Below are 26,228 nucleotides of genomic sequence, written 5' to 3' on the forward strand. Positions count from 1 at the left end.
CATGTATTTTAAGGCTTTTTTGAAAATTTGGGCAAATTTCGAGATCAAGATTCGTCCGTAACTTTAACGAGAACTTAAAGCACTGACGGTTGTTTTACAAATCCTGTGATTTAGCAGTTGACTTCCCTAGAGTCATTGACGTCCTTAGAAGGAATTAAAAACTGATAAAAATTTAAGAAATGACTTGTTACTCACGACTCATTTTTTTAACATTTACATTTCTGCATGATCTTTCAATTCTATGACTTTCGGCACGATTTTATGGAAAATTTTATGACTCAAAAAGGGATGATTTCTTTCTTTTTTCTTTCTTTCTTCTTTAGTCACTTTGCAAATTTATCCAAAATGGAGATAAGGTAGGAGAAAAATTGGGTCGAACTGGCGTTTACTTCCTGCAGACTCGCCGCTATCAGGAGGTGAATACCCTTTTGACTCTTTGACTGAAACTGTTCCCGACAGTGTTAACGCTGCCTTATATGAAATATGAACAAGAAATGAGAGAATGAGACTTCGGCACACACGATTTCTTGACCAATGCCGTTATTTGTTGGACACGACTCCGGGAAATTTACATCACCCCGGAGACATGTATAATTTGGGTGGGTCACGTGAAATATGCCGAAGATTTCTGATAAAAAGGCTGGGAAAATATAATTGCGCAAAACAAATGTTAAATAAGGTTATTATGTCACTATTAAATATTATTTAAATTCATATCGTATATTGACGATAGTACTAGTTGAAACATGTAACTTCACGTTTATCTCAAATTTAGAGGCCAAAGGAAATTCTGATTATTTTGAACGCTAAAAATATGTTGTGATCTACAACGCGATTGGTCAAGGTTTTTTTTTTACAGGGGTCTTAACATTCGCATATATAAAATATTTCTCCGAAAGTCACAGAAATTGCATCGTGACGTCACCTTCTTCTATAAAACTTATCACAGCTTTAGTTTGACAGCATAACAAGCATTGTTGTCGGAACTCCAATTTTTCCATACTCACTTACAAATGCCCTCACTAGAGCAATGTCGGAAGCGTTCAACTACATTGTGGTACCTTTGATGTATCTAAATTTAAAGATTTACTGCCGGGTTATTCAACTTTTAGTGCGGCTTAACCATTTTTGATTACGTGCAGAGTAATCAAACAAACACTAATATGCAGCATTTCTACAGTTGTTTATAACTCCGCTTTAATTATATGCATAAAACAAAGATCATTGCATTGCAATCCCTCCTATTGTACCGTAGGTACAAGGCCTAAGAAATCGAAATTATATTATAAGTTACAGGTGGACCCAGCAAAACACGAAAAAAAAAATTATGTGGGTTGAATTAAGTCATCGATGGTGGGTCGATCTTGACTCTACATATAGCATAGAATAATTATTCCTTCAGAGTTCGGCTATTTCTAACATTTTCCTGATAAATAAACAAACAGGCGCTTAAAACATGGTTTTCAAGAAAAAAATAAAATCAAAGAACATAGCAGTGCGGCAGAAAAGACTCGTCAAAGGTGGAACACAACGATACATGACAGGAGACATATCGCTGTGGGTTTGAGGAACAAAACGCCAATGCTGTTTAATATGTATTTATAATTATATTCGTTACCTCGGTCGATACTAAGAAGTAATACAATTTTTACCCAGAATTAATTTGGATAATGAATGACGTGACTAAAGATCGGGTTGTCAATAGAGGAAAAGCATGAGAGCGAGCTCATTTTAAGTCGGAAAGTGCATTGAAGCGAGAAGAAACGGATGATTGTGCCTTAAAGTGGATGCTTTAACATACCATTGAAATGCGTCCTTACTTTCGGGGTATGTGTTAACGGCATGTTACACAATTAGAAATTGACCTTGATTGCATTGATACGCACATACAGTGGCACAAAAAAGTTTCCGTACGGTTAGTTATCACACAAACTTATAGAGTTTTAGAGGCAACACAAATAGTTTATCAACAAAATATATAACAATCTACAACAAGGAACATTCCTTAGTCCATTAACAATGATAATCAAGAAGTTAGTCAAAGAAATTCCAATTTTAGACGAACTTTTCTTAATATTGGACTTATTATTGCACAAAAAAGTCTCCGTACGATTTCATATGACTAAACTAATATTAACTAAATTTAATTGAATTATTGGAACAATAAATGTTTAATATTTTGTGGGGTTTCCTTTAGACTTTAACACTGCATGTAATCGTCGATTCATAGAATTAACTAAATTTGATGTTACATTAGGCGGTATTTTGGACCATTCTTTTAATAATGCTTCTTTTAAGTCATTTTTATTAGTAATTGTATATGATCTTATTTTTTGCTCCAAGTGTTCCCACAGATGCTCAATCGGATTTAGATCAGGCGATTGGGGTGGGTGATTTAGAATACTCTTAACGTTATATAACAGCCATTCTTTTGCTAGACGCGAGGTATGTTTTGGATCATTGTCTTGCATAAAAATAAAAGATCTACTAAGGCCCAACTTTTCCGCACTAGCTTTAAGATTTGTTTTTAAAATGTTCACATACGCTTTACTGTCCATTATTTCGTCAACAAAACACAGATTGCCTATTCCTGCTGCCGACATGCAACCCCAAACCATAACGCTTCCGCCTCCATGTTTGACCGTTGCAGATAAATTTTTAATTTCAAACTCAGTATTCGGTTTTCTCCACACTTTTCCTTTGCCATTCAATCCATGAATGTTAAATTTGCTCTCGTCGCTAAAAATTATGTTGTTCCAGAAGTCCTGGTCCTTATTTAAATGCTCTTTAGTATATTTCAACCGTTTTAACCTGTTTGCTTTCGAAATAAAGGGCTTTTTGCGGATGGATCTGGCTTTATAACCGTTGCGTCTTAGGACATTTCGAACCGTTTCGTCACTACAATTTAGGTTTAAGTCTTTTTTTAAATTTTTATTGATTTGCGTGGCGGTTACTTTTGGATTTTTCTTAATGTGACGCACAATATATCGTTCCTCTTGCGCTTTCAGAGTCTTTGGGCGTCCAGTTCTTGGTCTTGTTTTTACCATACCATGTTTTCCATAGCGCTCAATTGTATATTGTACCATTGACTTAGATCTCTTTACCATGTTTGCTACTTTAGCCATTGAATGGCCCTCACAATACAATTTAATGATTAACTGCCTCAAATCGGCATCAATTTCACGATTTTTTGAATTCATGATGTACTCTTTGAGATGTTTTTAGTAACTGATACATATTATTGCGAAGCTAACCACATAGGAATTTTTATTTATCGGCGTTCCTTAGCAACAAAAAAGTTTATTGCGTACATCTTTGAATCGTACGGAGACTTTTTTGTGCAAGAATATGTCCAATATTAAGAAAAGTTCGTCTAAAATTGGAATTTCTTTGACTAACTTCTTGATTATCATTGTTAATGGACTAAGGAATGTTCCTTGTTGTAGATTGTTATATATTTTGTTGATAAACTATTTGTGTTGCCTCTAAAACTCCATAAGTTTGTGAGATAACTAACCGTACGGAGACTTTTTTGTGCCACTGTACATAAAAACCTGTTTATTGTAAATTACATTGAAGATAATCTAGGTAAAAAAAATTCAAACGAAAGTTCAAAGAAGATTCTCCTAATTCATGGAAAATTCTAGCAATCGGGCAGCAATCGGAATTGACGACACGGCAGCAGCTATGACAGTTTCGAAGTAAATTAATGCTATCATAATGCCATTTAATTTAAATTCATAGGTTTCAATAACACACATATACAGTGGCTCAAAGTGAATACGATACACCTGCATTCAAATAATTATTTATTAATAAATTTCTATTTACTTCACAAGAAACTAGGGTGCAATTTTTTTTATATTATGCTGCATCTGTTCTGCAATATCCAGAATTAAAAATTAAAAAAAAATCATTCTGACAAAGGAGGAAAAAATGAATTTCTATTTGCTTTCGAAACAAATGTCAAAATTAAAATGATACACTTATTTTTTAATTGTTTTTGTAATAAATTAATATTTAGTTAGTAGCCCCATAGCTAAGATAACTTCTCGAATTCGATTCTACCAACTTTTTAGTGAAATAAGAGGAAATTCTCTCCCATTTTTCGAGAGGAGCGCGTCTTAAGCGGTTTTTATTGGAAATTTCATGTTTCCTATATAATTTCCGCTTCTAATTTAGTCCAAAGATTTTTTATGACATTAATGTCGGATATTTGCGGTGGAGTTTTTATTACACTAGGACAGTTAGACAAAAGCCACTCTTTCACAATTTGGACGCTATGCTTCGTATCGTTGTTCTGGTTGAACGCAAGGTTGTTAGAGAGGTTCAGTTTTTTTACGCCGAATTGTAAATTTTGCCGTAATGTGTCCAAATAAACATGTCTGTCCATAATGCCATCGATGAAATGTAGCTTTCGTGTCCCAACACTAGACGTACAGTCCCAAACCATCACACTCCTTTCTTCGCGTTTAATAGTGGCTCTTAAATTTGGTTTCTTTAGCGCTTCGCCGGGTTTTCTCCAGACCAAAACCACGTCCATCCGATCCAAGGAGGTTGAATTTATTCTCATTTGTAAATAAAACTCTTCCAAAACTCGTCTCCTTTATCCCAATGCTCTTTGGCAAATTGTACTACGATCTTCAGGCCAATGTACGACTTTTTTTTGGCTACTCGACTATGGAATAAATGATTTCGCAACGTTATTCTCATGGTTTCTGGTTTAACTGTCTTGTGTAAATGCTTTTTAAGATCTATAGACAATTTGGAGGTACTTATTCGAGGATTTCTTTTACATATCGCACAATGCACCGTCCATCAACATCAGTAAACATTTTTCCTGGGCTTTTTCTTATCTTGTCTCTTAATCTTTCTCTACTTTTAAACCTTTTTATGATGTGTTGTACTGTTGCAGGACTTTTTTGTAGATTATCGGCGATTGCTCTAATAGATTCGTAATTTTTATGATGACTAATTACTAACTCACATTCTCTCAGAATGTTATGTTTTCCACGTTGATTTTGAACTAAATTTCAACAATTATCAATACAAATCAACAAGAATTGTTTATTTTTTGTATTTTTGAACATTTTTTTGCATTCGTAAATATTCTATTATCATAAAATTGACCTGTATCATTTTAACTTTGAAATTCGCTTCGAAAGCAAGTAGAACATAATTTTTCCCTCCTTTGGAAGATTTTTTTCTTTATTTTTTATGGTGGATATTATAGAACAAATGCAGTATATGTAGTATTTTTAAAATTTTGTACCCTAGTTTATTGTTAAATAAATTGAAAATTTATTACTAAATAGTGATTTCAATACAGGTGTGTCATTTTCACTTTGAGCCACTGCACGTATTTCCAGAAGACAAAAATGACTGAAAAATGTATTTTGTTGCAGTTATGTTAGTGCTGTTTCCAGGGCTTAATTACTTTCAGCTTCCTATGAATATGCACACACCTCTTTAAATAAGTGCGAAAAGTATGTTTCCAAGAAAAGAAATGAGAATGTGTAATGTTCATTTGGTACGAATTTTGTCATAGTGACGGCTGAATCACAAGGCATAAAGAAATTTATACTAGAAACCGCATATGTGTTAAGTCGATGTTTAAATTAAACAAAAGTGCAGTGTGGCATATGATGTAATTGTTTATTGTAAAATCTTGTTTGTTCATCCAATTATTCAAGAAAGTGTTTGGAATTAGATTAATTTAATGTTTTTACCATTATTTAGCTAAAACTATTGACCCGTAATCCTGGAAATTTGCGTTCGTGCTGTGTACTATTATACGCATCACATGGGTGAGCGCTTGTTCAAATATGTGAACTACTGCTAGTTAAATAATCTAGAAACTGAATAAAATAATATTATCGAAGGTTTATCTTGAAAGCAACAACAGAGCTTACATCGCGAACAGTTGTACTAAAATGAAGATACGCATTTATTTAAGTAGGTGCACGTCTTAGAGCGATTTTATTTAAATCTGCGTTAAGCTTTCAGTTAATGTGATTCGTTCGCAGAAGAAACTTCGCATAATTTTCTCACAAGTCCCTTAACAAATGTGTCGTTCAAATTTATAAAAAGCCCAGTTACAATTTGGATTTCTCATTGAAATTTTGACATTTTTGGAATTTTAATACACTTATTTGCAATAACAAAATTTCGTTTTTCTTTCGAATGAAATTTAGAAATTTGCAATTGTACATAAAATACTGCAATTTTGATTCATTATGTCCCAGACTGAAACCTCCGAATTTGTGAAGAAAATTTCAGAATTTTTACTACTTTAGACCGTAAAATAAATCTGCAAAATTTTAGAATTTTCTACACGTTGTACCCGCAACGATACAACAACTTTTCCGTATTCTGGCTCATTTGAAGCTAAAGAATTTGGAAAACTTTGAATTCTTTGCAACCGAACAATTAAATTATACACTATTGAGCAATAAAAAAATATTGTTATGCAATGTCTAAGTTTATCCATATTTGTCAGGATTTTGTCGAATTTTAGGGCAACTGTTGCGATAAGGTGACCCAGCTAAATGTGGTCAACCGATTGGCTTATCAGACGAGTTCTTTGCCGGCACTTTGTTTCATCGGTAGTGACACAGTTAAGATTTCAATAGAGTTCCAATTTTTTCTAGTACATCACTACAATAAAAACAAATTACGAGATGTCTCCATCAACACCAGCTCTATTAAATGGTTTGTCCGCTATACTAATTAAACGTTGCAATCGGATAAACTTGTTTATGACGTCAGATAAGCCGTGTGCAATCCGACGATGACATAATTTCTCCATATTTCTCTGACATGCCTTTGTACGCATGTAAATAACTTGGAAAGCCATATGTTCTTAGAGGACAAACGGTTTGCATGTAGTTTATCGAGATTGTGGACTAGTACATACAGACGTTTGGGTTCCAAAAACTACATACGAAGATAATCCGAGAAGTACCCGCCCAAAGCCTTAAAAAAAATCGGAAAATATTAAATTATTTCGCAACACCTATGTGAGATTGACACATTTTTCCCTTTTGTACCCTATTTATAGTGAGGCACTTTGAACGTTTCAAAACAGGCATCAACCTCGAAGTCCACCTCTTCATCGTTTATCGACAAATCTCTTTCGATCAAACCACTTTTTCTAGTTTGGAATCAGAAATGGTCTGAGGGGGTTAAATCCGACGAATAGTGGGTTCAGGAAAAAGTTTCGTTCACGATGACGAAAGTGTGGACTGGTGCGTTGTCGCAATGAAACAAGACTTTCTTTTTTGCCACATGCGGTCGCTTTTTCCTAATTTCCTCGTTCAGACGCTGCAATAAATTTGTATAATAACCTCCGTTTATTTTTCCTTTTTCAGACAGATAGTCAGTAATAATTATCCCACGTGATTCCAAAAAAAAACTGGCCCCATCGCCTTTCCTGCAGATAGAATGGTTTTCGCCTTTTTTGGAGCCGATTCTCCTTGAATCGATTGTTTTAGCTGAATTTTCGTCTCAGGTGAAATGATGAACCCATGTTTTATTCATGATTATGAATCGATGCTCCGTTTCATTGATGCGAAACTCCGTCAAACACTCCTTTGAAACGTCCTCACGGCGTTCTTTTTGCTCATCTGTGAGCAATCGCAGCATCAATTTTACGCGCAGCTTTATCATAAATACTTAAAACAGCTTAATCAGAAATGCGATGTCTAGTACTTTTGAAATGCCTATCATGTTTAAACCGATGGCGTTTCAGTACAGTTTTGTGGATTTTCACCTTAATTTCCAGAGTGGTCAGATCTGGACGGTCATTGGGTCGACCACAGCGGAGTTCTTGGCAGCTCGTACGACAGTTTTTCGACTCTGCCACTCAACATTTTACGGTTGTTAAAGAAGGCCCAGAACGCCCCAGAGAAAAATTTAATTCCTCTTTGAAATTGGATAGACTAATATATTTAAAATGAAAGTATTATATCACGTAACGCTGAACAATTTTTCGATATTCACAAAATCTACAAAATCTAAAAATGGCTTCAGGACAAACACAAATCAACGTAGCACCCTCAAACTTTAGACAGTTTAGGTCTTTGCAATATACGGAAATTTTACAAAAAAATTGCCATCTATATGTCGGGTCGGGTACCTCTGGGGACTATCCTTGTACCTTTGGTTTATACATAATATTCTACCGTTTAAGGGGTTTCTGTAACATCGTATTAGTATGTGGTTTGTTAGCTTAAAATGCACATACCAAATTAGCGATAACGGTTTCAAGTCTTAAAGAAATCTAAAAGTACAAGGTGACTTCTATTAGTTTTTCATCACTCGACAGGTTCAAGGAACCCTCTCCGATGTAATAAACTGTAGTCGGAACCATTCATGCATTTCAGCCACACATGGCGCCTACAAATTTCATCGGTGAGTGATTGATATTTCGACTTTTCATTGAGATTTTTCATCGCATTTCCATTGCCAACGCCGAATCTCGCCATTCGTGCGTATATCATTTCTTTCTGTCCCAAGTGGACCTCCCAAGTAGTGGACAGACTGCACCCATTATTTTTACTGCCTATAATTACCCTTAATACGGTATTTATTATTTCGGGGCCATTTTCCGATGTTTACGACATATTTTTAACTCCATTTCCTTGATGTGTCGCGAATGCCGGTTGTCACATTTCCGAAAGATTAGAAATCTGGAACGCATAAACTTTCAGTCCATTATGAAATTAGATCATGTACATATTGTAAATATACAGGGTGATTCGACGTTTAATTAGTTTTATCGGTTCATTGATTTTTATCAAAAATTTGTTTTTTCAAGTGGAGCTTTTTGAGCGCGTTGCAATCGAACCTTGTATTATCTGGCTAAACGGCCGTAAAGCCCTCCGTTAGGGCGGCACGTTCGCCGAATCCGAGCATGATCGGAACTTTTTTAATTAAAATAATGAAAATTTTGCCATAAAATTAAAAAAACGATTCCGTTTTAATTAGTACAACTTCATATTCAAATTTCAGAAAACCGTCATTTTTTGGTCAGGTAAATCACTTAAGTTGCTTCACATTTGGATTCATAAAATCGCTGCTATTCTAGAGATTTTTCAATACAAAAACATCCGGTATGTCCAACATTTGGTGTCGGAATCTTGAGTCATAAAGCTACTATAATGAATGAATCGAGTGGCAATTTTAGTTACAAAATCAATATATATTTTATTTCCATCCGGTTTTAATACAATTAAATACATTTATATATTATGATAATATATTTAGTTTTATCGTTTGCGCCCGTTTTGCCGTAATGCAGGGCGATAAATAACGAAAAAATTCCTCTGGACGCTCATCCCCCTGCAAATAAGTGGAGTGATGTATCATCGAGATGCTGATTTTTGCTTTTTTTTCAATTTTAGTATATTGAATTTAGCCGTAGAGCCTCATCATTCCGATCGTTAAATGATTAATTAAAAACCTCTATTCCAAAGACATTTATTGCAGAATTCATGTAGGCAATGAATATTAATGGCTTCTCATGATTTGCAAGTGTAAATAATCATTTCGTCGGGAATGAACGTCCTTGTGGAAAACCTTTAGGCGCAGAAGGAAAACGGACAAATGTGTTTTTAAATATGGCCAATAGTGTGAACGCTTAATTATTTATCTTTTCGTCATTCCAAACTTAGTTATGAACAAATTAAGATATTCGAGAACCAGATTTATTAAAACGGGAAACCAGATGCTATGAGAACAATTGTTCGGCTGCCGGTTTCGGAAAGTACTAAAAATTTACGATGGTTTCTAGTAAAAGTGGTTTATTATTTTAAATTAAATTTCCAAAAATAAGAAGAACATAAAATCCCGGTTTATTCCCCAAGGCTTTTGGCTTGGCCAACACGAATCGGAATTACTCATACATTCATCAAACTGGGCCGATATTTCTTAAAATAATTCAGTTTTGGGTTACGGAGTTCAATATTACGTTTTTGAAGTAGGTGATATTAATTTATATTTAACTTTACATCCACCAACAGGAAAAAATCGAGTTTTCACGACTCGGTCTATGGAGTTTAACCGTTCCGAGAGACGTGGAATTCTACTTTTAACACTTTGTATTCACTTCATCAAAATCGTTAACCGAGTTGAATAAACAACTGCAGTAACTTTAGGCCCGCCATAGCTGAGCAAACGGTTTTTGTTCGAGACTTCTGCGAAAATGCAAAAATTGCAATGTCCAACCCGGGGGGCAAAGACCATGAATCTGATTAATCTTGCGGCCTGCAATTGGGTACGTGTCTGCACTTCCTCTTATGGATATTTGTGATAAATCAACTTATAAGAATAATATCAATTAATTGAATTCATTGAAAAACACTTTAAGTGTAAACTTTAGCTTCGAATGAATTACACTTTACTCTGAACCATGTTATTACCACCGCAAGATAGGTCGAAAAGAGCAAAAAGTCATCTTTGGAGGTTATTGTTGCCGGATGTATTATCAGTGCAAGTGTTTCAATTCTCGGAATATCTCCTAATCAGTACATATGGCATGCGTGTTCTGATTACACGAGAGCAATAATTAAATGTTTTATGCAAATATTTAATTTTAATACAAAAATCCATCTATCCAAGCAGTCATATGAATCTGGGATCTTGCCGCCCATTCAAATCAATTAATTACAGTGCTTCCACTGAGCCGTAAACGAAGTGATTTGATCTTGTGCCGCTCAAATTATAGACTACGTTGCCTCAGCGGCCTGTTATCCCATGTTTAATCAATCAATATGCTACAATTTTTATGTTATTTTCGTGTACATTTAACGGGCTTAGCTTCGTCACTGTTATAAATGAACAAAACAGGCTTATCAAGGGAAGAGTATTCCGTGTCCTCCACAAACCGTCAAAATTATGAGATAAATTTTGCACCATTCGTTTCCGTACTAATTGATAAGGAGTGTGGTCCATTCAGATGGCACAATTAATAACGATGTCTGCTCCTCATTATTCGGCACCACCTACAGCAATGAGTCACGCCAAATGGACGCTGCAAGTGTGTAGTTTTCCAGAAAATAGGAAATTTCCAATTGGAAAGACGTCCAATTCCGATGGGAAAGATACAAAATCCTCGATTTAGTTTTTTGGGAAATGACGCAAAAAAAATTTCCGGGCAGTTTTCGCGATAACTCAGGTTCCGAGCTTTTGGTCGTTCACACTCTTTATTCGTGTCATATTCCAAAGGCTTTGACTTTATTTTGCGGCTATATTGCGACGAATTCACCCACCCACCGTTCTTCAGTTCATAGTTCCTAAATACATAAAAATAAATGTTAAAAACTGATCGTCCACTAAAAACATTTCAAGTGTATTTATTGAAGGCACCCAGCGTAGGTGCCCTCTGTAGGAAGTACGCATTGATATTAGCCACCCACGAAGGTTCCTTAGATCACATTTCGTTTATGCTTTAATCGAACCGCTTCGATCTTTCTGTATTCTCCTTTTTTTTCTAATTAATGGGTCTGTAATAACATTTATTTATAAATAGGTGGGGTTCAAATTTGTTATTTATTAATGTTGCATCTTGAGCGTTAAACGTGAGTTTGGACTAGGATGTTTTCATCAATAGACCAACCAGCAAAAAATCCTGGATTACGTTGCGGATTATTAACGCGCTCTTTATTGCTTCCGATGTGTAAGTAAAAATAACAGTAACCAAACCGTTTGTTTATTTGATCGGAAAAATCGTTTAAATTTGCCAAGCAACCGCTCTCCAGAAATTAGAAAATAACCTCGATTACATAACTTTTTAGACATATAAAACAAACAAATCGCTTTCGATGCTGCAACACGGTCTGCAGCAAACATTATTTCCACTGGCCTGAATTTTAATCATTAAAATTTATCGGTGTTGAGCCTTTTGGTCAACAAATAATTGCCTCTGTGTAACTTTTTAGTTGGAAGAGTTGGTAATTAAGTTCTGCGGTCACCGTGTAGATCCCTTAAACGATGAGTATATGAAACAACTCGGTTGTAAACCTGTTGACCGTTATTCACAATAATACATTTATAAAGGTCAAAAATGAGCGTAGCGCCACATGAACTACATTGAACATTCCAACACTTGCATTACCATGTATGGCAATCGGGTCAGACTTTTAACGTTTAAATTCAATGTGTGTACATGCTCGAAAATCCTGAGAAAAAAAATTTTGGTTTCAGAAAAATCGCTGGTTATCAGGTCAAACGCCCCTAGTGGCAACGTAGCACCGCTTTTTTGTTTTGGAGATCTCATGATTTAAGCTAGCTCGACGTTAATGCATTAGAAACTATCCCGTATTGCCAGACTTTTATTACTGTCTTCAAGTTGTTGCTACATTTGAATCAATTATAAACAAATTACTCAACTGTTGTTACGAAGGTGTTGGTAGAAATGCGCGGTTGCGCTCACCCCGAAAAATCACCGGTAAAGGACTAATCTCACTTTATTCCAACTGATTTCTTTAGATTGGAGCATTTCCCAGCAACACTTATTTTAACGCTATAAAGTTATCAATCACGCTATAACCAGCAGAATAACTATGCAATTTACATGTTCACTACTTTATAAATTTAAGTTTGTAACGAAAGCTGACAACATAGAATTTATGCGATAAATTCCATCTTCGGACATCTGGTGTTTAGCTGCTATTTTAATATGTCACTAATTAGAAATAAAGCCATAATTAAGTTTTTCTCGTGGATTTGCGCTAACAGGAAGATGTTAAATCTTCAAAGAATCTCTGATGTAAAACTCATTAAGACAGTTAAATGCAACATACAAGCAATCGATCATAATAAAACAGATTTAAAGCTATTATTGATGCTCACGGTATGCTGGTATTGTTGTGATCAACGCCTATCGATAAATCATCTATTAAGCTTAAATTAAGAGTGTTCAGGCAATTCCTTGGGCTCATTTATCATACCACCTCCGTTCTAAAATATACTGCGTGACATAGAAAAAAAGAACACCCTGTAGAAATGGCTTTATTTAAATAATTTTCGGTATGCATGTTTGTACAAAGGAACTCAAAAAACGATTAAATTTTCAGCCATATTTATCAACGTGCTTACGAGTTATCAGGAATTAATTTTTTTTTAACTATAAAAATTGCAATAAAATATCAACAATATGAGTGCAAAATATCATGTGATCTACAGTGTGTTCAGAAAATGCTTTTAGATTGATCAAATATGTCTAGATGCAGAATGCAGAAAAATTTTCATCAATTCAGCGAGTTTAAGAGGGGTCGAATTTGTGGGTTTACGAGGGGCTGGTCGGCCGTTCAAGGAAATCGCCACTAGATTTAACTGTAGTGGAAACACCATAGTGAGATATTGTCAGGGTCGAGAAGAGCAAACATGCCGAAGGAGAGGTACTGGATGATCTCGAAGAACTACAGAACGCCAAGATCGCCGCGTTCGAATTATGGCCCTAAGGAATAGGTTCATCTCGTAGAGGACGCTGGCGGATCAGTGGTTTGCTGAGTATGGAAGGCCCATTGCGAATCGAACTATTTATCGGGGGATAAGAAGTTGTGGACTGATTTCCTACCGTGCCCATCTTGTGTTACTCTTTACTTTAAATCATCGTCAAAATCGTTTGTAGTGGTACAGAGAACGGATACATTGGAATCTGGAATGGGATAATGTCGTGTTGAGTGATAAATCCAGATTCTATTTGAGTATGCATGACGGTCGGGTAAGAGTAAGATGGAAACGGGGTGAAAGACGGGATCCTCAGTTTGCAATACAGAGACACGTCCATCAAACTGTTGGGCTGGGGTGTTATTACATATGGCAGCAGGTCACCTTTACTTTTTACTAGGGGCAGTACGACAGCCCATCGAAACATCCAAGAAGTGTTGAATCCTCATCTCGTGCCTTTTCTGGAAACTCTCGTTGGCTAGAGTAACTGTGGACTTCTTTCAGAAAAATGCAGTCAATTTGCTATCTTGTCCACCTCGATCTCCAGACCTCTCACCTATTGAACAACTGACCTGAACTATCCCGAACATGTATGGGATATTGTAGGTAAAAGGTTGCATAATTTACGTCATATCCCACCGACTTTCGCGGCGCTATGTCATGCCGTTCAGTTAGCCTGATCTGAGATCCCCCTAGGGAACATCAATCAGCTCGTTAGATCCATGCCCAAACGTGTACAGGAATGTACATACAACGCGGAGGACCGAAATTTTTATTTTTATTTTTTTGGTTTTTAAGAATTATATTTGTTCAATTTTTTAACGAAATATTTGTTTTAGCGTCAGAAACATATATATAAAAAATTACTTAAATAAAGTAATTTTTACGGGGTGTTCTCTTTTCTATGTCACGTAGTATAAGTACCCGATTTCAGTTTTTTTTAATAGATTATAAAAATAATGAAGTCACATTTGCCATTAGTTATTTAGTTAATTTAAGCATCAATCCAGTAAGATAATGCCAGACCGCATTGCAAACGTGACGATGAGGAAGTTGTTTGCGCCGGTACCGAAAATGGGTGGAACATAAGAATGGTTTGTCAACCACCCAACAGCCCGGTTTTAACGTTCTCGATTTCGGTTTTTTTTAACGCCTTTCGATTATTGCAACACAAAGAGGTCCCCATCCAATGTTGATGAACTCATTGTGGCCGTGTATCAAGTATGGGACGAGATAACCGCGGTGAAATTTGACGGTGTTTTCGTTACGTTGCAAAAATGTATCGAATTGATGATAAGTGTAAATTTTCAAAAGATTTCTATTTCATGTTGTATTTTAGTTGTCAAAATACACGTTATACAGTACAGACTCTTTAATTCGAACTAGTTAAGGCACAGACTAAAGAGGTGAGTTCAAATCACCGATGTCTTCAGATTAATGGATAGTGCATACATAATTTAAATACGTATATACAGGGTTCGCCATTACTCCGGCTTTGGTTCCTGGTGTCTTTATATAAATATCAATATGAAATGTTTAGTACAGCACTCATTTATATTGGAAAGCTGCATGATTTAATAATATTTTTGTTCATACAGAGTGTTCCGTTTTCGCTGGGCAGCATAAAGTTATAATTTTTTAAATAGCAACCCATAATTTTTTGTGCCATTTGGTGAAACCTTAATTTAGAAGGAAAATACATTAAACATTTTTTAAATTGGTTGCGGCGTTGCCATATTAGAGAAATTTCTTTAAAAATGCAGCGTCAGAAAAATTTTTTCACAAAACTGGAGTTTTTTGAAATTTTGAAATTTGTTTTTGTAAAGTAGTAAATGAAAGTCAGAGGTACCTAAAAACTTTAAAACATTTTTTTAATGCACCATACTTTTTTTGTATAAGAGCGCTAATTTGCAAATTTTACAAATTACTGAAACTCGTTTTTTTTAAATGGTAAACATGATTTTTTTCAAGACCTTCTAATGTAGTTTTTAATTCTCTATTAATTTGCAATAACATCTTTTCATCTAACATTTTTTGAAATTTTGTAAATATTTCTATAACTGTATATATGTAACCATATATGCATTATCTTCTGGATATACAGAGTGGTCCATTTAAAACAGTCCACCTGAAACATCTTGAATGGAGTTTTTTTCTTCGGAAAACCCCGAGACACGTTAATTTTACTTTTAAGGGGGACATTTTTAGATTATAAATTCGTAGGTGCTGAGTCATCCTCATAAGCGGGGTGGCAATTCAGTAAAGAATCTTAAATGGCACGAGAGGTCATGTGGCATATCAAATCAAAGGTATTTTAATCCTCTTTTTATGTATGCTGAAAATGTTTTGCTCCATTTTTGAATATTGTGAAAATCAGTTTTAAAACATCAGTGAAACGAATCGAAAACATTTTTTTTTTTTTTTAATTTAATTGACCGTTCAAATTGCGACTCATTTACTTCCATATAATAATGAGGTCTTTGTTCAACCGGTTTTTTTACTATATTTAAAGGTAGAGCAACAAAATTTCAGCATATTTGTAAAGGCAATTGAAACACCTTTGATTTCATGTGGCACTTGACACCCATGCCATTTAATATTCTCGAAGGGGTGGCCACCCCGTTTAGGGGGATGACTCTACACCTACGAATTTATTATCTAAAAATGTCTCCCTTAAAAGTAAAATCAACGTGTCTTAGGGGTTTCCGAAAAAAAATTTAATTCAAAATATTTCATGTGGACTGTTTTAAATGGATCACCCTGTATGTACATACATACATGTGAATTAGATTTTGTGGGTTGCTGAGAAGGCAAGAAATCACAAAACCAAACATTATCCTAAAATATGGATATGTATTTAATGAACATTTTTAACAAATCAATGAAATGTACATACAGTTTAACGATTACAAAAAAAAAATCGGTGATAAATGTTTTCTTTCTTGATGTTGTCTGCCTGCAACGTGGGGAGCAACATTACGTGCTGAGGAGGTAAATTATGCTCACAAACCCATCTTAACCACGTGGCGAAACATTTCACAGGTTCCTCCTGTTTTACAAGTGTAACTGATGACATTATTTCACCGTTCTCTTGACTCTCAGCATCCTCTTCATCTTCTGTATCAGAAGCGACTTCATCAATCATTTCTTCTTCAGTTAAGAATGCACCATCATCATTTTCCACTTGCACTCATTCCTGGATATCCTGATACGATACAGTTTCGCCGATTTTTTCAAACATTTTCTTGATTTCAGCCAACTCATTACTATTAAGCTGGATTTTTTTAGATGGAAGGAATGTACTTAATGGTAAATCGTTTTTATCAACAAGGTCTTCTTCAGTCCTTGTTCGTGGCTATACCAACTTCTTCTTGTTCGGTCGAAGTCAAGTCGGGACAAATAGGGTTCCAGGATTTTTTTCAACAACTCAATCTTTTACTTTTTTGTGTGTTTCATCGAGAAAAAGTACCAACGTCTTTTAAATTTACTGTCTTTAATATCTCTGCAATATCGTCATCAGATTTAACAATTTGTGAAAGAAGTTTTTTGCTATAGTTAAGTTTAATAGCCTGAATTATGTGCGAATCCATAGGCTTCAGAGTCGGTATACAATTTGATAGAAGACACGGTACAAATTTGTTTATTTTCGTTCATTAATTGTAAAGCATCGGGTGGGCAAGACGCATTATCCGAAATTGTCATAACTTCCTTGGGTAATCCTAACTCCATTACTTTTCTTTCTGCAAAGGGCACAATGTGAGAATGAAACCAATCCTTAAACAAATCCCTTGTTACCCAAGCTTTATTGTTGCCTTATAAATAACTGGTAATTGGAAGTTATGGAGAGCACATGGGATTTTTGCCTTTCCCAAAACGAACAACGGTAATTAGTGACTTCCCGATGCGTTAGCGCAAAGCATGACAGTTATCCTTTCATTACTCAATTTTATTGCTGGTACTGATGATTCATGTTTACAAACCAATGATTTTTTGACAAAAACCCTCCAAAAAAGTTCACTTTCGTCAGCATTGAAGATTTGATAAGAATTCAGTTCTAAACTTTGAACTGTTTTTGAACATTTTTATTTAAAAAATTCACTGCGCTAAAATTACTGCACAATTTTTCTCTCGAGACGCTTAGTTGATGATTCCATGTCTCCTTTTGAACATATGCAGCCACCCACCACTGGCGTTAAAGTCTTTAATATTGAGCTTCACAGAAAAAAACTTCACTTTTTCACATAGTACGTCACAATAAATTGGAGCACCTGTAGGAGGTCGTTGCAAAAACCACGTGTAAAGGGCGCTTTTTGCATATTAGGATGTTCCCTCTTCCAGGTCGATTTTGAGAAGTAGAAGCGTCAAAATTAAAAATATTTTTTTTATTTTTTTTAATGTCTGTAGTAACAGATTTTCAGACGTTATAAATTTTCCTTAACTTGGTTGCCGGCTCACCTTCGTCTGATTTATTTAGAATATCCACTTTTTACAAAAAGGTTAACATGTGGTGGTTCTATTTTTACGACATATTTACCCAGCAATAATATTTTAAATCAAAGATATTTAATAAAAAAGCTTCCTCCCCGCATGCTGGGGTTTCCCCAGATTGCCGCGTAATAACCCATAGAAAGTACATAATCAATTGTTTATTATGTAATCTAACTGTAATCCGAACTTTATTCTGAAACCGAATTTTGTTCGAATTAAAAAGTTTGTTCGAACTATCGAAACGGACATTTCTCAGGACGGATTAGTGGATATTCGAATTAAAGTGAGTTCGGATTAAAGAGTCTATACTGTATATTCCCTTGCATAGTTTTTCATGAAATCGGGCATTTATTATGGAACAAATAAAATCCATAAATCGAATACTTATTTCGACACGGAGGTAGTATTATATTTATTAATTTGTTCGCCAGGGTAAGTGCTCAGGCTGTAGCATCCCTGTAAAATGCAACTGCACTGGACTCAAGGGACGATTAGGGGCAGAAGGTATTCCTGGACTACCAGGGCTGCGAGGCCCTCCTGGTGACAATGGATTCCCTGGAAGCCTTGGAAGTAAGGGCGAAAAAGGTTCCGATGGAGTGTATGGAGCAATGGGTGATAAAGGTCCTAGAGTAAGTTTGTCATTTATTAAATAATTAAAACTATAAAAGTAAACAATTTAAAGGGAGATGCTGGAGACAGAGGTCCAACAGGTCTACCTGGACGACCAGTAAGTAGTAGATACTTATATACAGGGTGTTCTTTAATAATCTGCGGATATTTTAAGGTGGGACTTTACATAAAAAAAAAATGACACTTAGTGAATATTTCCGAAATCGCTTGAGATATTTCAATGAAATTTGGTATGTGAAACAGTTTATAAAGGGACATCAATTGCAAGAAAAATATGCGGTTCGATGTAAACTTATTCAAAAATTATTTTAATACGACAAATAAAACAACAGAAAATTTAACACATTATGAGTTGATATCGTAACGAAACATGAATTACAACTTAGTTTACTATAGGCCCATTAACACTGTAGAAGAATTAGAAAGTGAGGAGAACTGCAGCATGTGACAGAATACGAAATACTGCGTTAATATAGGAAAAAGTCCACAATTCGATGAAAAGAAGGGCGGAACCATGTATATTAAATGAAGAGGGTCATCATTATTTTTCACGTAGTATCCTACATTAAAATATCCGCGAAATTGTTAACAAACATCCTGTATACATATAAAATGCTGGTAAAAAGTATTCCAACACGTTTATAACCTTCATAAACCTGATATGTAAAAAAATGTTTAAATATATATAATTGTATTTGAAAATAGGCATTTAATATATTATTTGTGACGTTAAAATTTTTCATCCCTATCCAACTACCCCTACTAGCTTTTTTTTTCAAATGACAAGGTACCCATTGCAGCATATCAAATGAAAGATAATTCAATAAAGTATACAGCGGTATACGCAGAACTAAAATTTGATCTGCAGTTTCCTTAAAATATCAAATTATTAGATGTAAGATAAAGTAACAAACTATTGCATCAAACAACATTGAAATTCATACACTAAATGCTCAAATTGAGCTCCAGAAACAATTTGACAAGGACTCAGTCGTTCTTCGAACTCTTTTATGCAATTATCCTGTGTTGCTTCTATAATTAATTTTAATTCTGTTTGAATTCTAAGACGTAAATCATCCAAATTTTGTGGTCAGTTTTTATAAACGGAACCTTTTATCTGACTCCATAAAATAAATCGAGGGGCGTAAGATCTGAAGATCGTAGCGGCCAATCTACCGATCCATCTCCTAGGGAAAATCTCATCAAAATACTCTCTCGCAGTTACAACATAATGTGATGGTGCACCATCTTGTTGGAACCAAATATTATTGGCTACTTGCTTTCCATTTTTTTCATCAAAAATTGCGGCGATTGATGGAAATATTTCGTTTTGTAATAATTGCCATCATGATGCATTATTAAAGTTCCCCCATGAAAAATGGATCAATGAACTGGTGGTCGATTGTACCCATTCAGATATTGAGTTTATGCGGATGTAATGTGCGCAGAGCCTGCATCCAACGAGAGTTGTCTGTAAACCTGTAGAAACAGTTTTTCCCCTAAATAAATCCATTTAAGAAAAACGTTGCCTTAGCCGAAAATGAAGTTCTAGGAAAGAATCTTCTATCCTTAATGTCTTCTTGTATCACTTCACAAAATTCCATCCTGCGATCAAAATCTTCAGACGTCGACTTTTTGGTAAAGGGAATTTCGAAAGGATGAAATCTTTTCTCGTTTTAAAAGATTGCTCGCTGATCTTGTAGATACATTAAATTCATCGGCAAGTTTCTTGGTAGACCTTATGGGGTTTTCATCAATAGATAAAAGAAAGCAAAAAAAAGACTTCGAACACCAGCTGCTGTTCGAAGTCTTCCACATTTTGGGCCAGATTTCACACTTCCAGTTTATTCAAATTTTTTATTATTCTGAAAAATTCTATCAATAAGTCGGTTTGGAAGTTTCCCATTAAATATGACACACATCTCTTGGTAAGTTCTTTAAGGATCTTCATACCTGAAAAAGATTAAAATTTCAGTTTTTTGCTTTTCAGATGAACGATGCGTTTTTTTTGATATTCTAATTGTTACAGATGCCTAACAACCAAATTCAACTACTAATGAATTCTACAACAATCAAAATATTTTGTATCGAAAAAAGTGTTTACATTGCAAACGATTTGAAATTTCTACGTTTTATTGTAATTTTTTCACTCTCTTTCGGAGCGAAATAAAGATGGATTGTCTGTCTACAAAGCAAAGATTAAAACTTTTGATCTTGTTAGGATATGGGCTTTGTTCTATTTTTTTTTAATGAAACTGTAGATCTAATTTTTGTTCCGATTTTGCCGCTGTATTCCTTATTGAATGACCTTTCATTTAGATATGCTTCAACGGGTACCTTTCCATTTAAAAATAAAAAATTGATAGGGGTAGCTGGATAGAGGTGAAAAATGTGTTCATCGAAAATAATGCATTAAATGCGCTTTTAAAAATAAAATTATACGGGTTTGAGCATTTTTTCAAAATATCGGGTTTATGAAACTTATAAGCGTGTTGTAATATTTTTTATTAGCATGGTATAACATATTACGTGAATGTAGGGTCAAACCGGTGATATAGGCGTGCCAGGCCCAGATGGGTTGGATGGTTGTAATGGAACTGATGGCCGTCCTGGATCTCAAGGTCAAATTCAATTTTTTTTTCACGCAACTTTGTATTAACTCCATTTATATATAGGTACTAGGGGATATCCAGGTAGTCGAGGTATAGTGGGACCTCGAGGGCCTCAAGGTTTGAGAGGGGAGCCTGGTGAAGGTGGCGGCAATTCCATAGGGACGAAAGGAGACTGGGGTGACTCGGGGTACGACGGGCTGCCAGGGCTTGATGGTCCTATGGGGCCGGCGGGAGTGAGAGGCTACCAAGGGCCTCCAGGCGTAGAGGTATTGTTATTACTTGCTAAAGAATTTTAAATGCTATTTTCTTAATATTAATGATTTTCGCATTGCTTCGACTTGGCTGAGAACTGCTTTTAAGTTTTTTTGTCGGTTTAAAAGTTTTTAACACCCTTCAGTTAGACTTTTAACATGAACTTAAATTATTATTACTTTGTGCGAAGATTAATCGGTTCATGTTCAAATTAAGTTTGAGAGGACATTTTGAGCTTTTCCACTGATTTTGCGCTTTATTGGTTATTGCATTTAAACTCTCGGAAAATTACCGAAATATTTCAACTGAAATCTCGTATTTTCGACTCATGCAAAATGGCCTGATTTGCACATTTTTCTTCTTACAAAACAAAGAAGTCGCGTAATTTTTAAGCTCTTTATCAACAAAACCGGAATCTTGTAAAGAGTGCATCACTACTAAATTGCTCTAGTTATCCCTTCTGTGAATATCAAACGTTCATGAATATAATCATAAGTTTTTTAAACATGAGGATTTTGAACTATGCGGTTTGGTCTAGGGGCCGATTGGTCCGCAAGGCTTAATGGGAATCCCGGGTTTACCCGGTGACGCTCGTAAGGGGGAAAAAGGACATAAAGGTCCTCAGGGAGATCAAGGAGTGCCTGGAGAACGTGGAGCGGATACTGGAACTCAGGAGGAGGGAGAATCTAATATGTTACTGCAGAAAGGACAACCCGGGGATAAAGGATTGAAGGGCGAAAGGGGAGAAAGCGGATGGCGGGGATATACGGGAGAAAGGGGTCGGCCGGTAGGTCGCGTGTTGCCCTTAGGAAAAGGGGGTTGTATCATGATTCGATCTATTTAAAGGGAGTTGGAGGGCGTAAAGGGAGTTCCGGCTCCAAAGGTGAAAGAGGAGAGGATGGTCCTCCGGGGAAACAAGGGAAACCGGGCCCGCTAGGCCAGACTGGGGAGAAAGGGTATAAAGGAGCGCCGGGATATGAGGGCACACCCGGGGAAGATGGAATGAAAGGTAATATAATTAATGAAACAAAAAAAAATGAAGCAAATTTTATGTTGTTGTCCTGTTATATAAGGTGAACAAGGTGAAGATGGTAGATTAGGGATTCCCGGAATTCAAGGGGTAGAAGGGCCGCCAGGTGTCTACGATCCCTTGATGGACCAAATAATAGACGGTCCTATTGGCAGACAAGGGCCGACTGGATATCCCGGTTTGCCCGGTTTATCAGGTTTACCGGCACCTCCGGGAATATCCGGTCCCATTGGACCACCGGGTCCCCCTGGTCCTCCTGGACGAACGGGTCTCCCTGGCATTAAAGGTACGATTTGAAAAAATATAACCTTTTTTTAACGATTTTATTGTGGGGTAGGCATTTCAATAAAAGGAGAGCGTGGTGATGACGGTTCTCCAGGGACGCCTGGCAGAACGGGACAACCAGGAATTCCAGGACCAACAGGGCTTTCCGGAGAGAAAGGGCTTAAAGGAGAAACCATAGTTGGTCCTCAGGGACCATCGGGGATTCCAGGGCTACCAGGATACGATGGGCCACCCGGTGAAAGGGGTGATCCCGGTGACAGAGGATTTAAGGGTTTTCCAGGTAATACAATTACAAGACCTCTTTTAAAACTTAATATTTTATTTTTATCTTTGTAGTAAACCGTACTCGTACATAATATATGCTTTTTGTTGCAATTTCAATGCAGGAATCGGTCAACCAATACGTGGTCCCCGTGGTCCTCTCGGCCCTTCTGGAAGACCCGGACTCGAAGGAGACGACGGTATTCCTGGATTATATGGCGGTCTAGGCTTTAAAGGCCGCAAAGGAGACGACTGCGGTATTTGTCAACCAGGTGCCAAAAGATTTCATTTCTGACTTTTCCGTTTGGCTATTTCTGAAATGTTTCTCAGGTCGCCCCGGAGGAAAAGGCGATCGGGGAGAGCCCGGGAGACACGGACGACTTGGAACTATTGGTTTCGTGGGTTTAACGGGATCGAGAGGACCTGTGGGTTTTTCCGGAAAACCGGGTCCGCCGGGTTTCCCCGGGCTGGATGGCACGCCGGGACAACCAGGAATGAAAGGTCCAATGGGATCCCCGGGCTTACCTGGTTTAGTTCAATTACCGCCAAGATCCAAAATGATTGCGGAAAAAGGTAGTTATTAAATTCAGATAATATTGAGATTCCCTAAATTTTTTGATAATTTTAAGGAAGTAACTTATCGCAAAAAAAATAGACACAATGTGGAAAATACTTTAAAAAATCTCAAACTCTGGCAACTTGTATTTCAGAAGCTAAGAGTTTTTTGATATTTGTTTAAATTACATGATAAAATAATCAAATGCTAGAGTCATGAGAGCATAAATTTATTCACCTAATATAATCGCAAATGAATACAGGCTAAAAAGTTCCTAGGTGGACCACATATAGTACAGAATAATTACTTATCTAAGTGATGTGAAAAGTATTACTTTGTGGATCACAACGGTCAGCGCAGTTTTTATCTAAACGACACAAACGAAATGCAGTAAAGATACTTTCGTACTTGTGAGGTCCATACCAGGGATTGGTAACTATTGAAGATAAAAAAGCACAAATTTAATAATCTCAATGTGTCTTTTTAGAAACAATGACCCCTGTCATTCCATTGTGGGTGCAATAAAAATATTTATCACAGACATGCTATAAACTGCTGCTTGCGGACAAAGCCACTTTACCGCTCATTTGCAAAAAAATGTTTTTGATTTGTCTCAGAAGCTATTTTCTATTACAGAATAATTATTGTGTTTGCATGAAACTTTAAGACCTTTTAACCATGTTTCTTCCTCTGTGTCTAATTTAATTTTACGTAGGTGACATGGGAGCCCCAGGTTTACCAGGACAGCAAGGACCCGTAGGCGATTATGGGTTGAGAGGTGCTCCTGGCGATGCAGGAACTAATGGTGTTGTCGGACCACCAGGAGACAACGGAATCGAAGGTGGACCTGGACTTGATGGGCAACCCGGGCGTCCCGGCTTATTGGGTCAAAAGGGCGAACGCCATCAACTCTATAAGATCCAACTTACGGGTGATCAAGGTTATCCAGGACACGTGTAAGTAATATCCTTACTAAAATTTTGTTTAGGGCTGAATTTTGGCACCTGTATTAAAAACGAATTTAAGGTAGTATTTCTAGTTATTACAGTGTAATAATTTTCGTTTTTTTTTCACACTTTTCTCCACTTAATGGGCCACCCACCTCCTTTGCCACCGTTCAAATTCCTTTTTAATGCAGAGGCGTAAAAGGAGTAACAGGTGCTACGGGTAATCCTGGACGCGACGGGGAAACACTATATATGGCCGATATTAAGGGAGACGTAGGTCCACAAGGACTCCGAGGCGATGCTGGTACCATAATTTTCAAAATTTACATTGCCACTCTTTTATTAGACACATTTTAGGACTTCCTGGTTTACCTGGACTGACGGGCGTACGAGGAGACAACGGTTGGCAAGGTCTTCCCGGCGACGAAGGGATGCCCGGATTCTCTGTCCCGGGACCGGAGGGATTAAAAGGATATCCAGGATTAATCGGAGACGAAGGACCTAGAGGCACGGCCGGATTTTATGGCAAACCCGGTATTGATGGTGTCCCAGGCATTAGTGGATCTAAAGGAGAGAGAGGAGATCCGGGACAGCGTGTTTTATATGGAGATATGGGGCTACAAGGCCCTACAGGACAAAAAGGGGAGCCGGGCAAAGAGGGCCCTCCGGGTTATCCGGGATTACCCGGTAATTCTGGATTTGGAGGCATAAAAGGTTTAGCTTTATTTAATCTCCTTTTGTTGCTCTAAAAAATGAAATTTTCCAGGTTCCAAAGGAGCTCCCGGATATTCGGGAGCTTCAGGAGCACCCGGAATTAAAGGTCAGATTGGTATTTTCATACCAGGACAACCGGGTCTACCGGGACTTCCCGGAGAAGTAGGGGAGCCAGGCGAATGGGGCGACTTCGGAATGAGAGGCGATGATGGAGAAAATGGAGCTTACGGGCTGCAGGGGGCGAAAGGAGATACAGGCGATTCCGGGTTCCCAGGATTAATAGGTCAGTCTTGAGTTGATATAATCCATCGTCTTATTATCTGAATTGGTTGCATCTTTTAGGTGACGTGGGAGACGAAGGTATTCGCGGGTTCAATGGGCCAGAAGGTTTACCTGGATTAATTGGCGAATTCGGTGAACGTGGAGATATAGGTTATCCGGGACCAGCTGGTTTGCCAGGGCTGAAAGGTTTGCCCGGGCAACGAGGTTTGAAGGGTTTACGTGGGGATGTTGGACCAAATGGACCTCCGGGCTTACAGGTAAAAATTATGTTTAGGATATAAATTTAGATGACTTACAAAATTATATTAATTGGAATTATTATTAGATAGAGAAATTTAGATCACAAAGGATTTTAATAAAATCTTAAATCTAGGATTAAGATTTAGTAACATCAAATTTTCACTGTAAATAAACACTTTTTGGTATTGTTGATCAATTCGAAAAATATTATTTTGTTTTATAGATAACTTACAAATTCACCATTGAATATATCAAAACGACAATTTGTTTTATTACAAAACTAAATCCTTCAGGTCTAACTATAAATTAAGAACTATTGTCTCTATTTTTCAATTTCAATAGCGTCATCTCATAAAGTTATTCATTCCTTATATCGTCATTAAACACGATTAATTTAGAATTTATTGGGCTATAGAAACTTCCTTTAAATCAATTTAAATTAGCAATTTTTACCAATAAATTCTATATTCATTTTTTAT

General features: G+C 36.5%; 1 protein-coding gene across 1 annotated transcript in view; it reads left to right on the top strand.

The window, feature by feature from the left end:
• Positions 1-26,228, top strand: part of LOC136346705 (collagen alpha-5(IV) chain-like) — a 42,906-nt gene that overhangs the window by 12,125 nt on the left and 4,553 nt on the right. The window contains exons 2-16 of the mRNA XM_066296072.1: positions 18,372-18,569; positions 18,623-18,667; positions 21,110-21,191; positions 21,246-21,448; positions 21,973-22,221; positions 22,281-22,443; positions 22,508-22,750; positions 22,802-23,029; positions 23,136-23,282; positions 23,341-23,583; positions 24,282-24,522; positions 24,705-24,817; positions 24,871-25,227; positions 25,280-25,510; positions 25,570-25,766. Coding sequence (XP_066152169.1) covers positions 18,372-18,569; positions 18,623-18,667; positions 21,110-21,191; positions 21,246-21,448; positions 21,973-22,221; positions 22,281-22,443; positions 22,508-22,750; positions 22,802-23,029; positions 23,136-23,282; positions 23,341-23,583; positions 24,282-24,522; positions 24,705-24,817; positions 24,871-25,227; positions 25,280-25,510; positions 25,570-25,766 — 2,940 coding nt within the window. The remainder of the gene's footprint in view (positions 1-18,371; positions 18,570-18,622; positions 18,668-21,109; positions 21,192-21,245; positions 21,449-21,972; positions 22,222-22,280; positions 22,444-22,507; positions 22,751-22,801; positions 23,030-23,135; positions 23,283-23,340; positions 23,584-24,281; positions 24,523-24,704; positions 24,818-24,870; positions 25,228-25,279; positions 25,511-25,569; positions 25,767-26,228) is intronic.

This window comes from Euwallacea fornicatus, chromosome 2, assembly GCF_040115645.1.
Source record: "Euwallacea fornicatus isolate EFF26 chromosome 2, ASM4011564v1, whole genome shotgun sequence".
Lineage (NCBI taxonomy): Eukaryota > Metazoa > Arthropoda > Insecta > Coleoptera > Curculionidae > Euwallacea > Euwallacea fornicatus.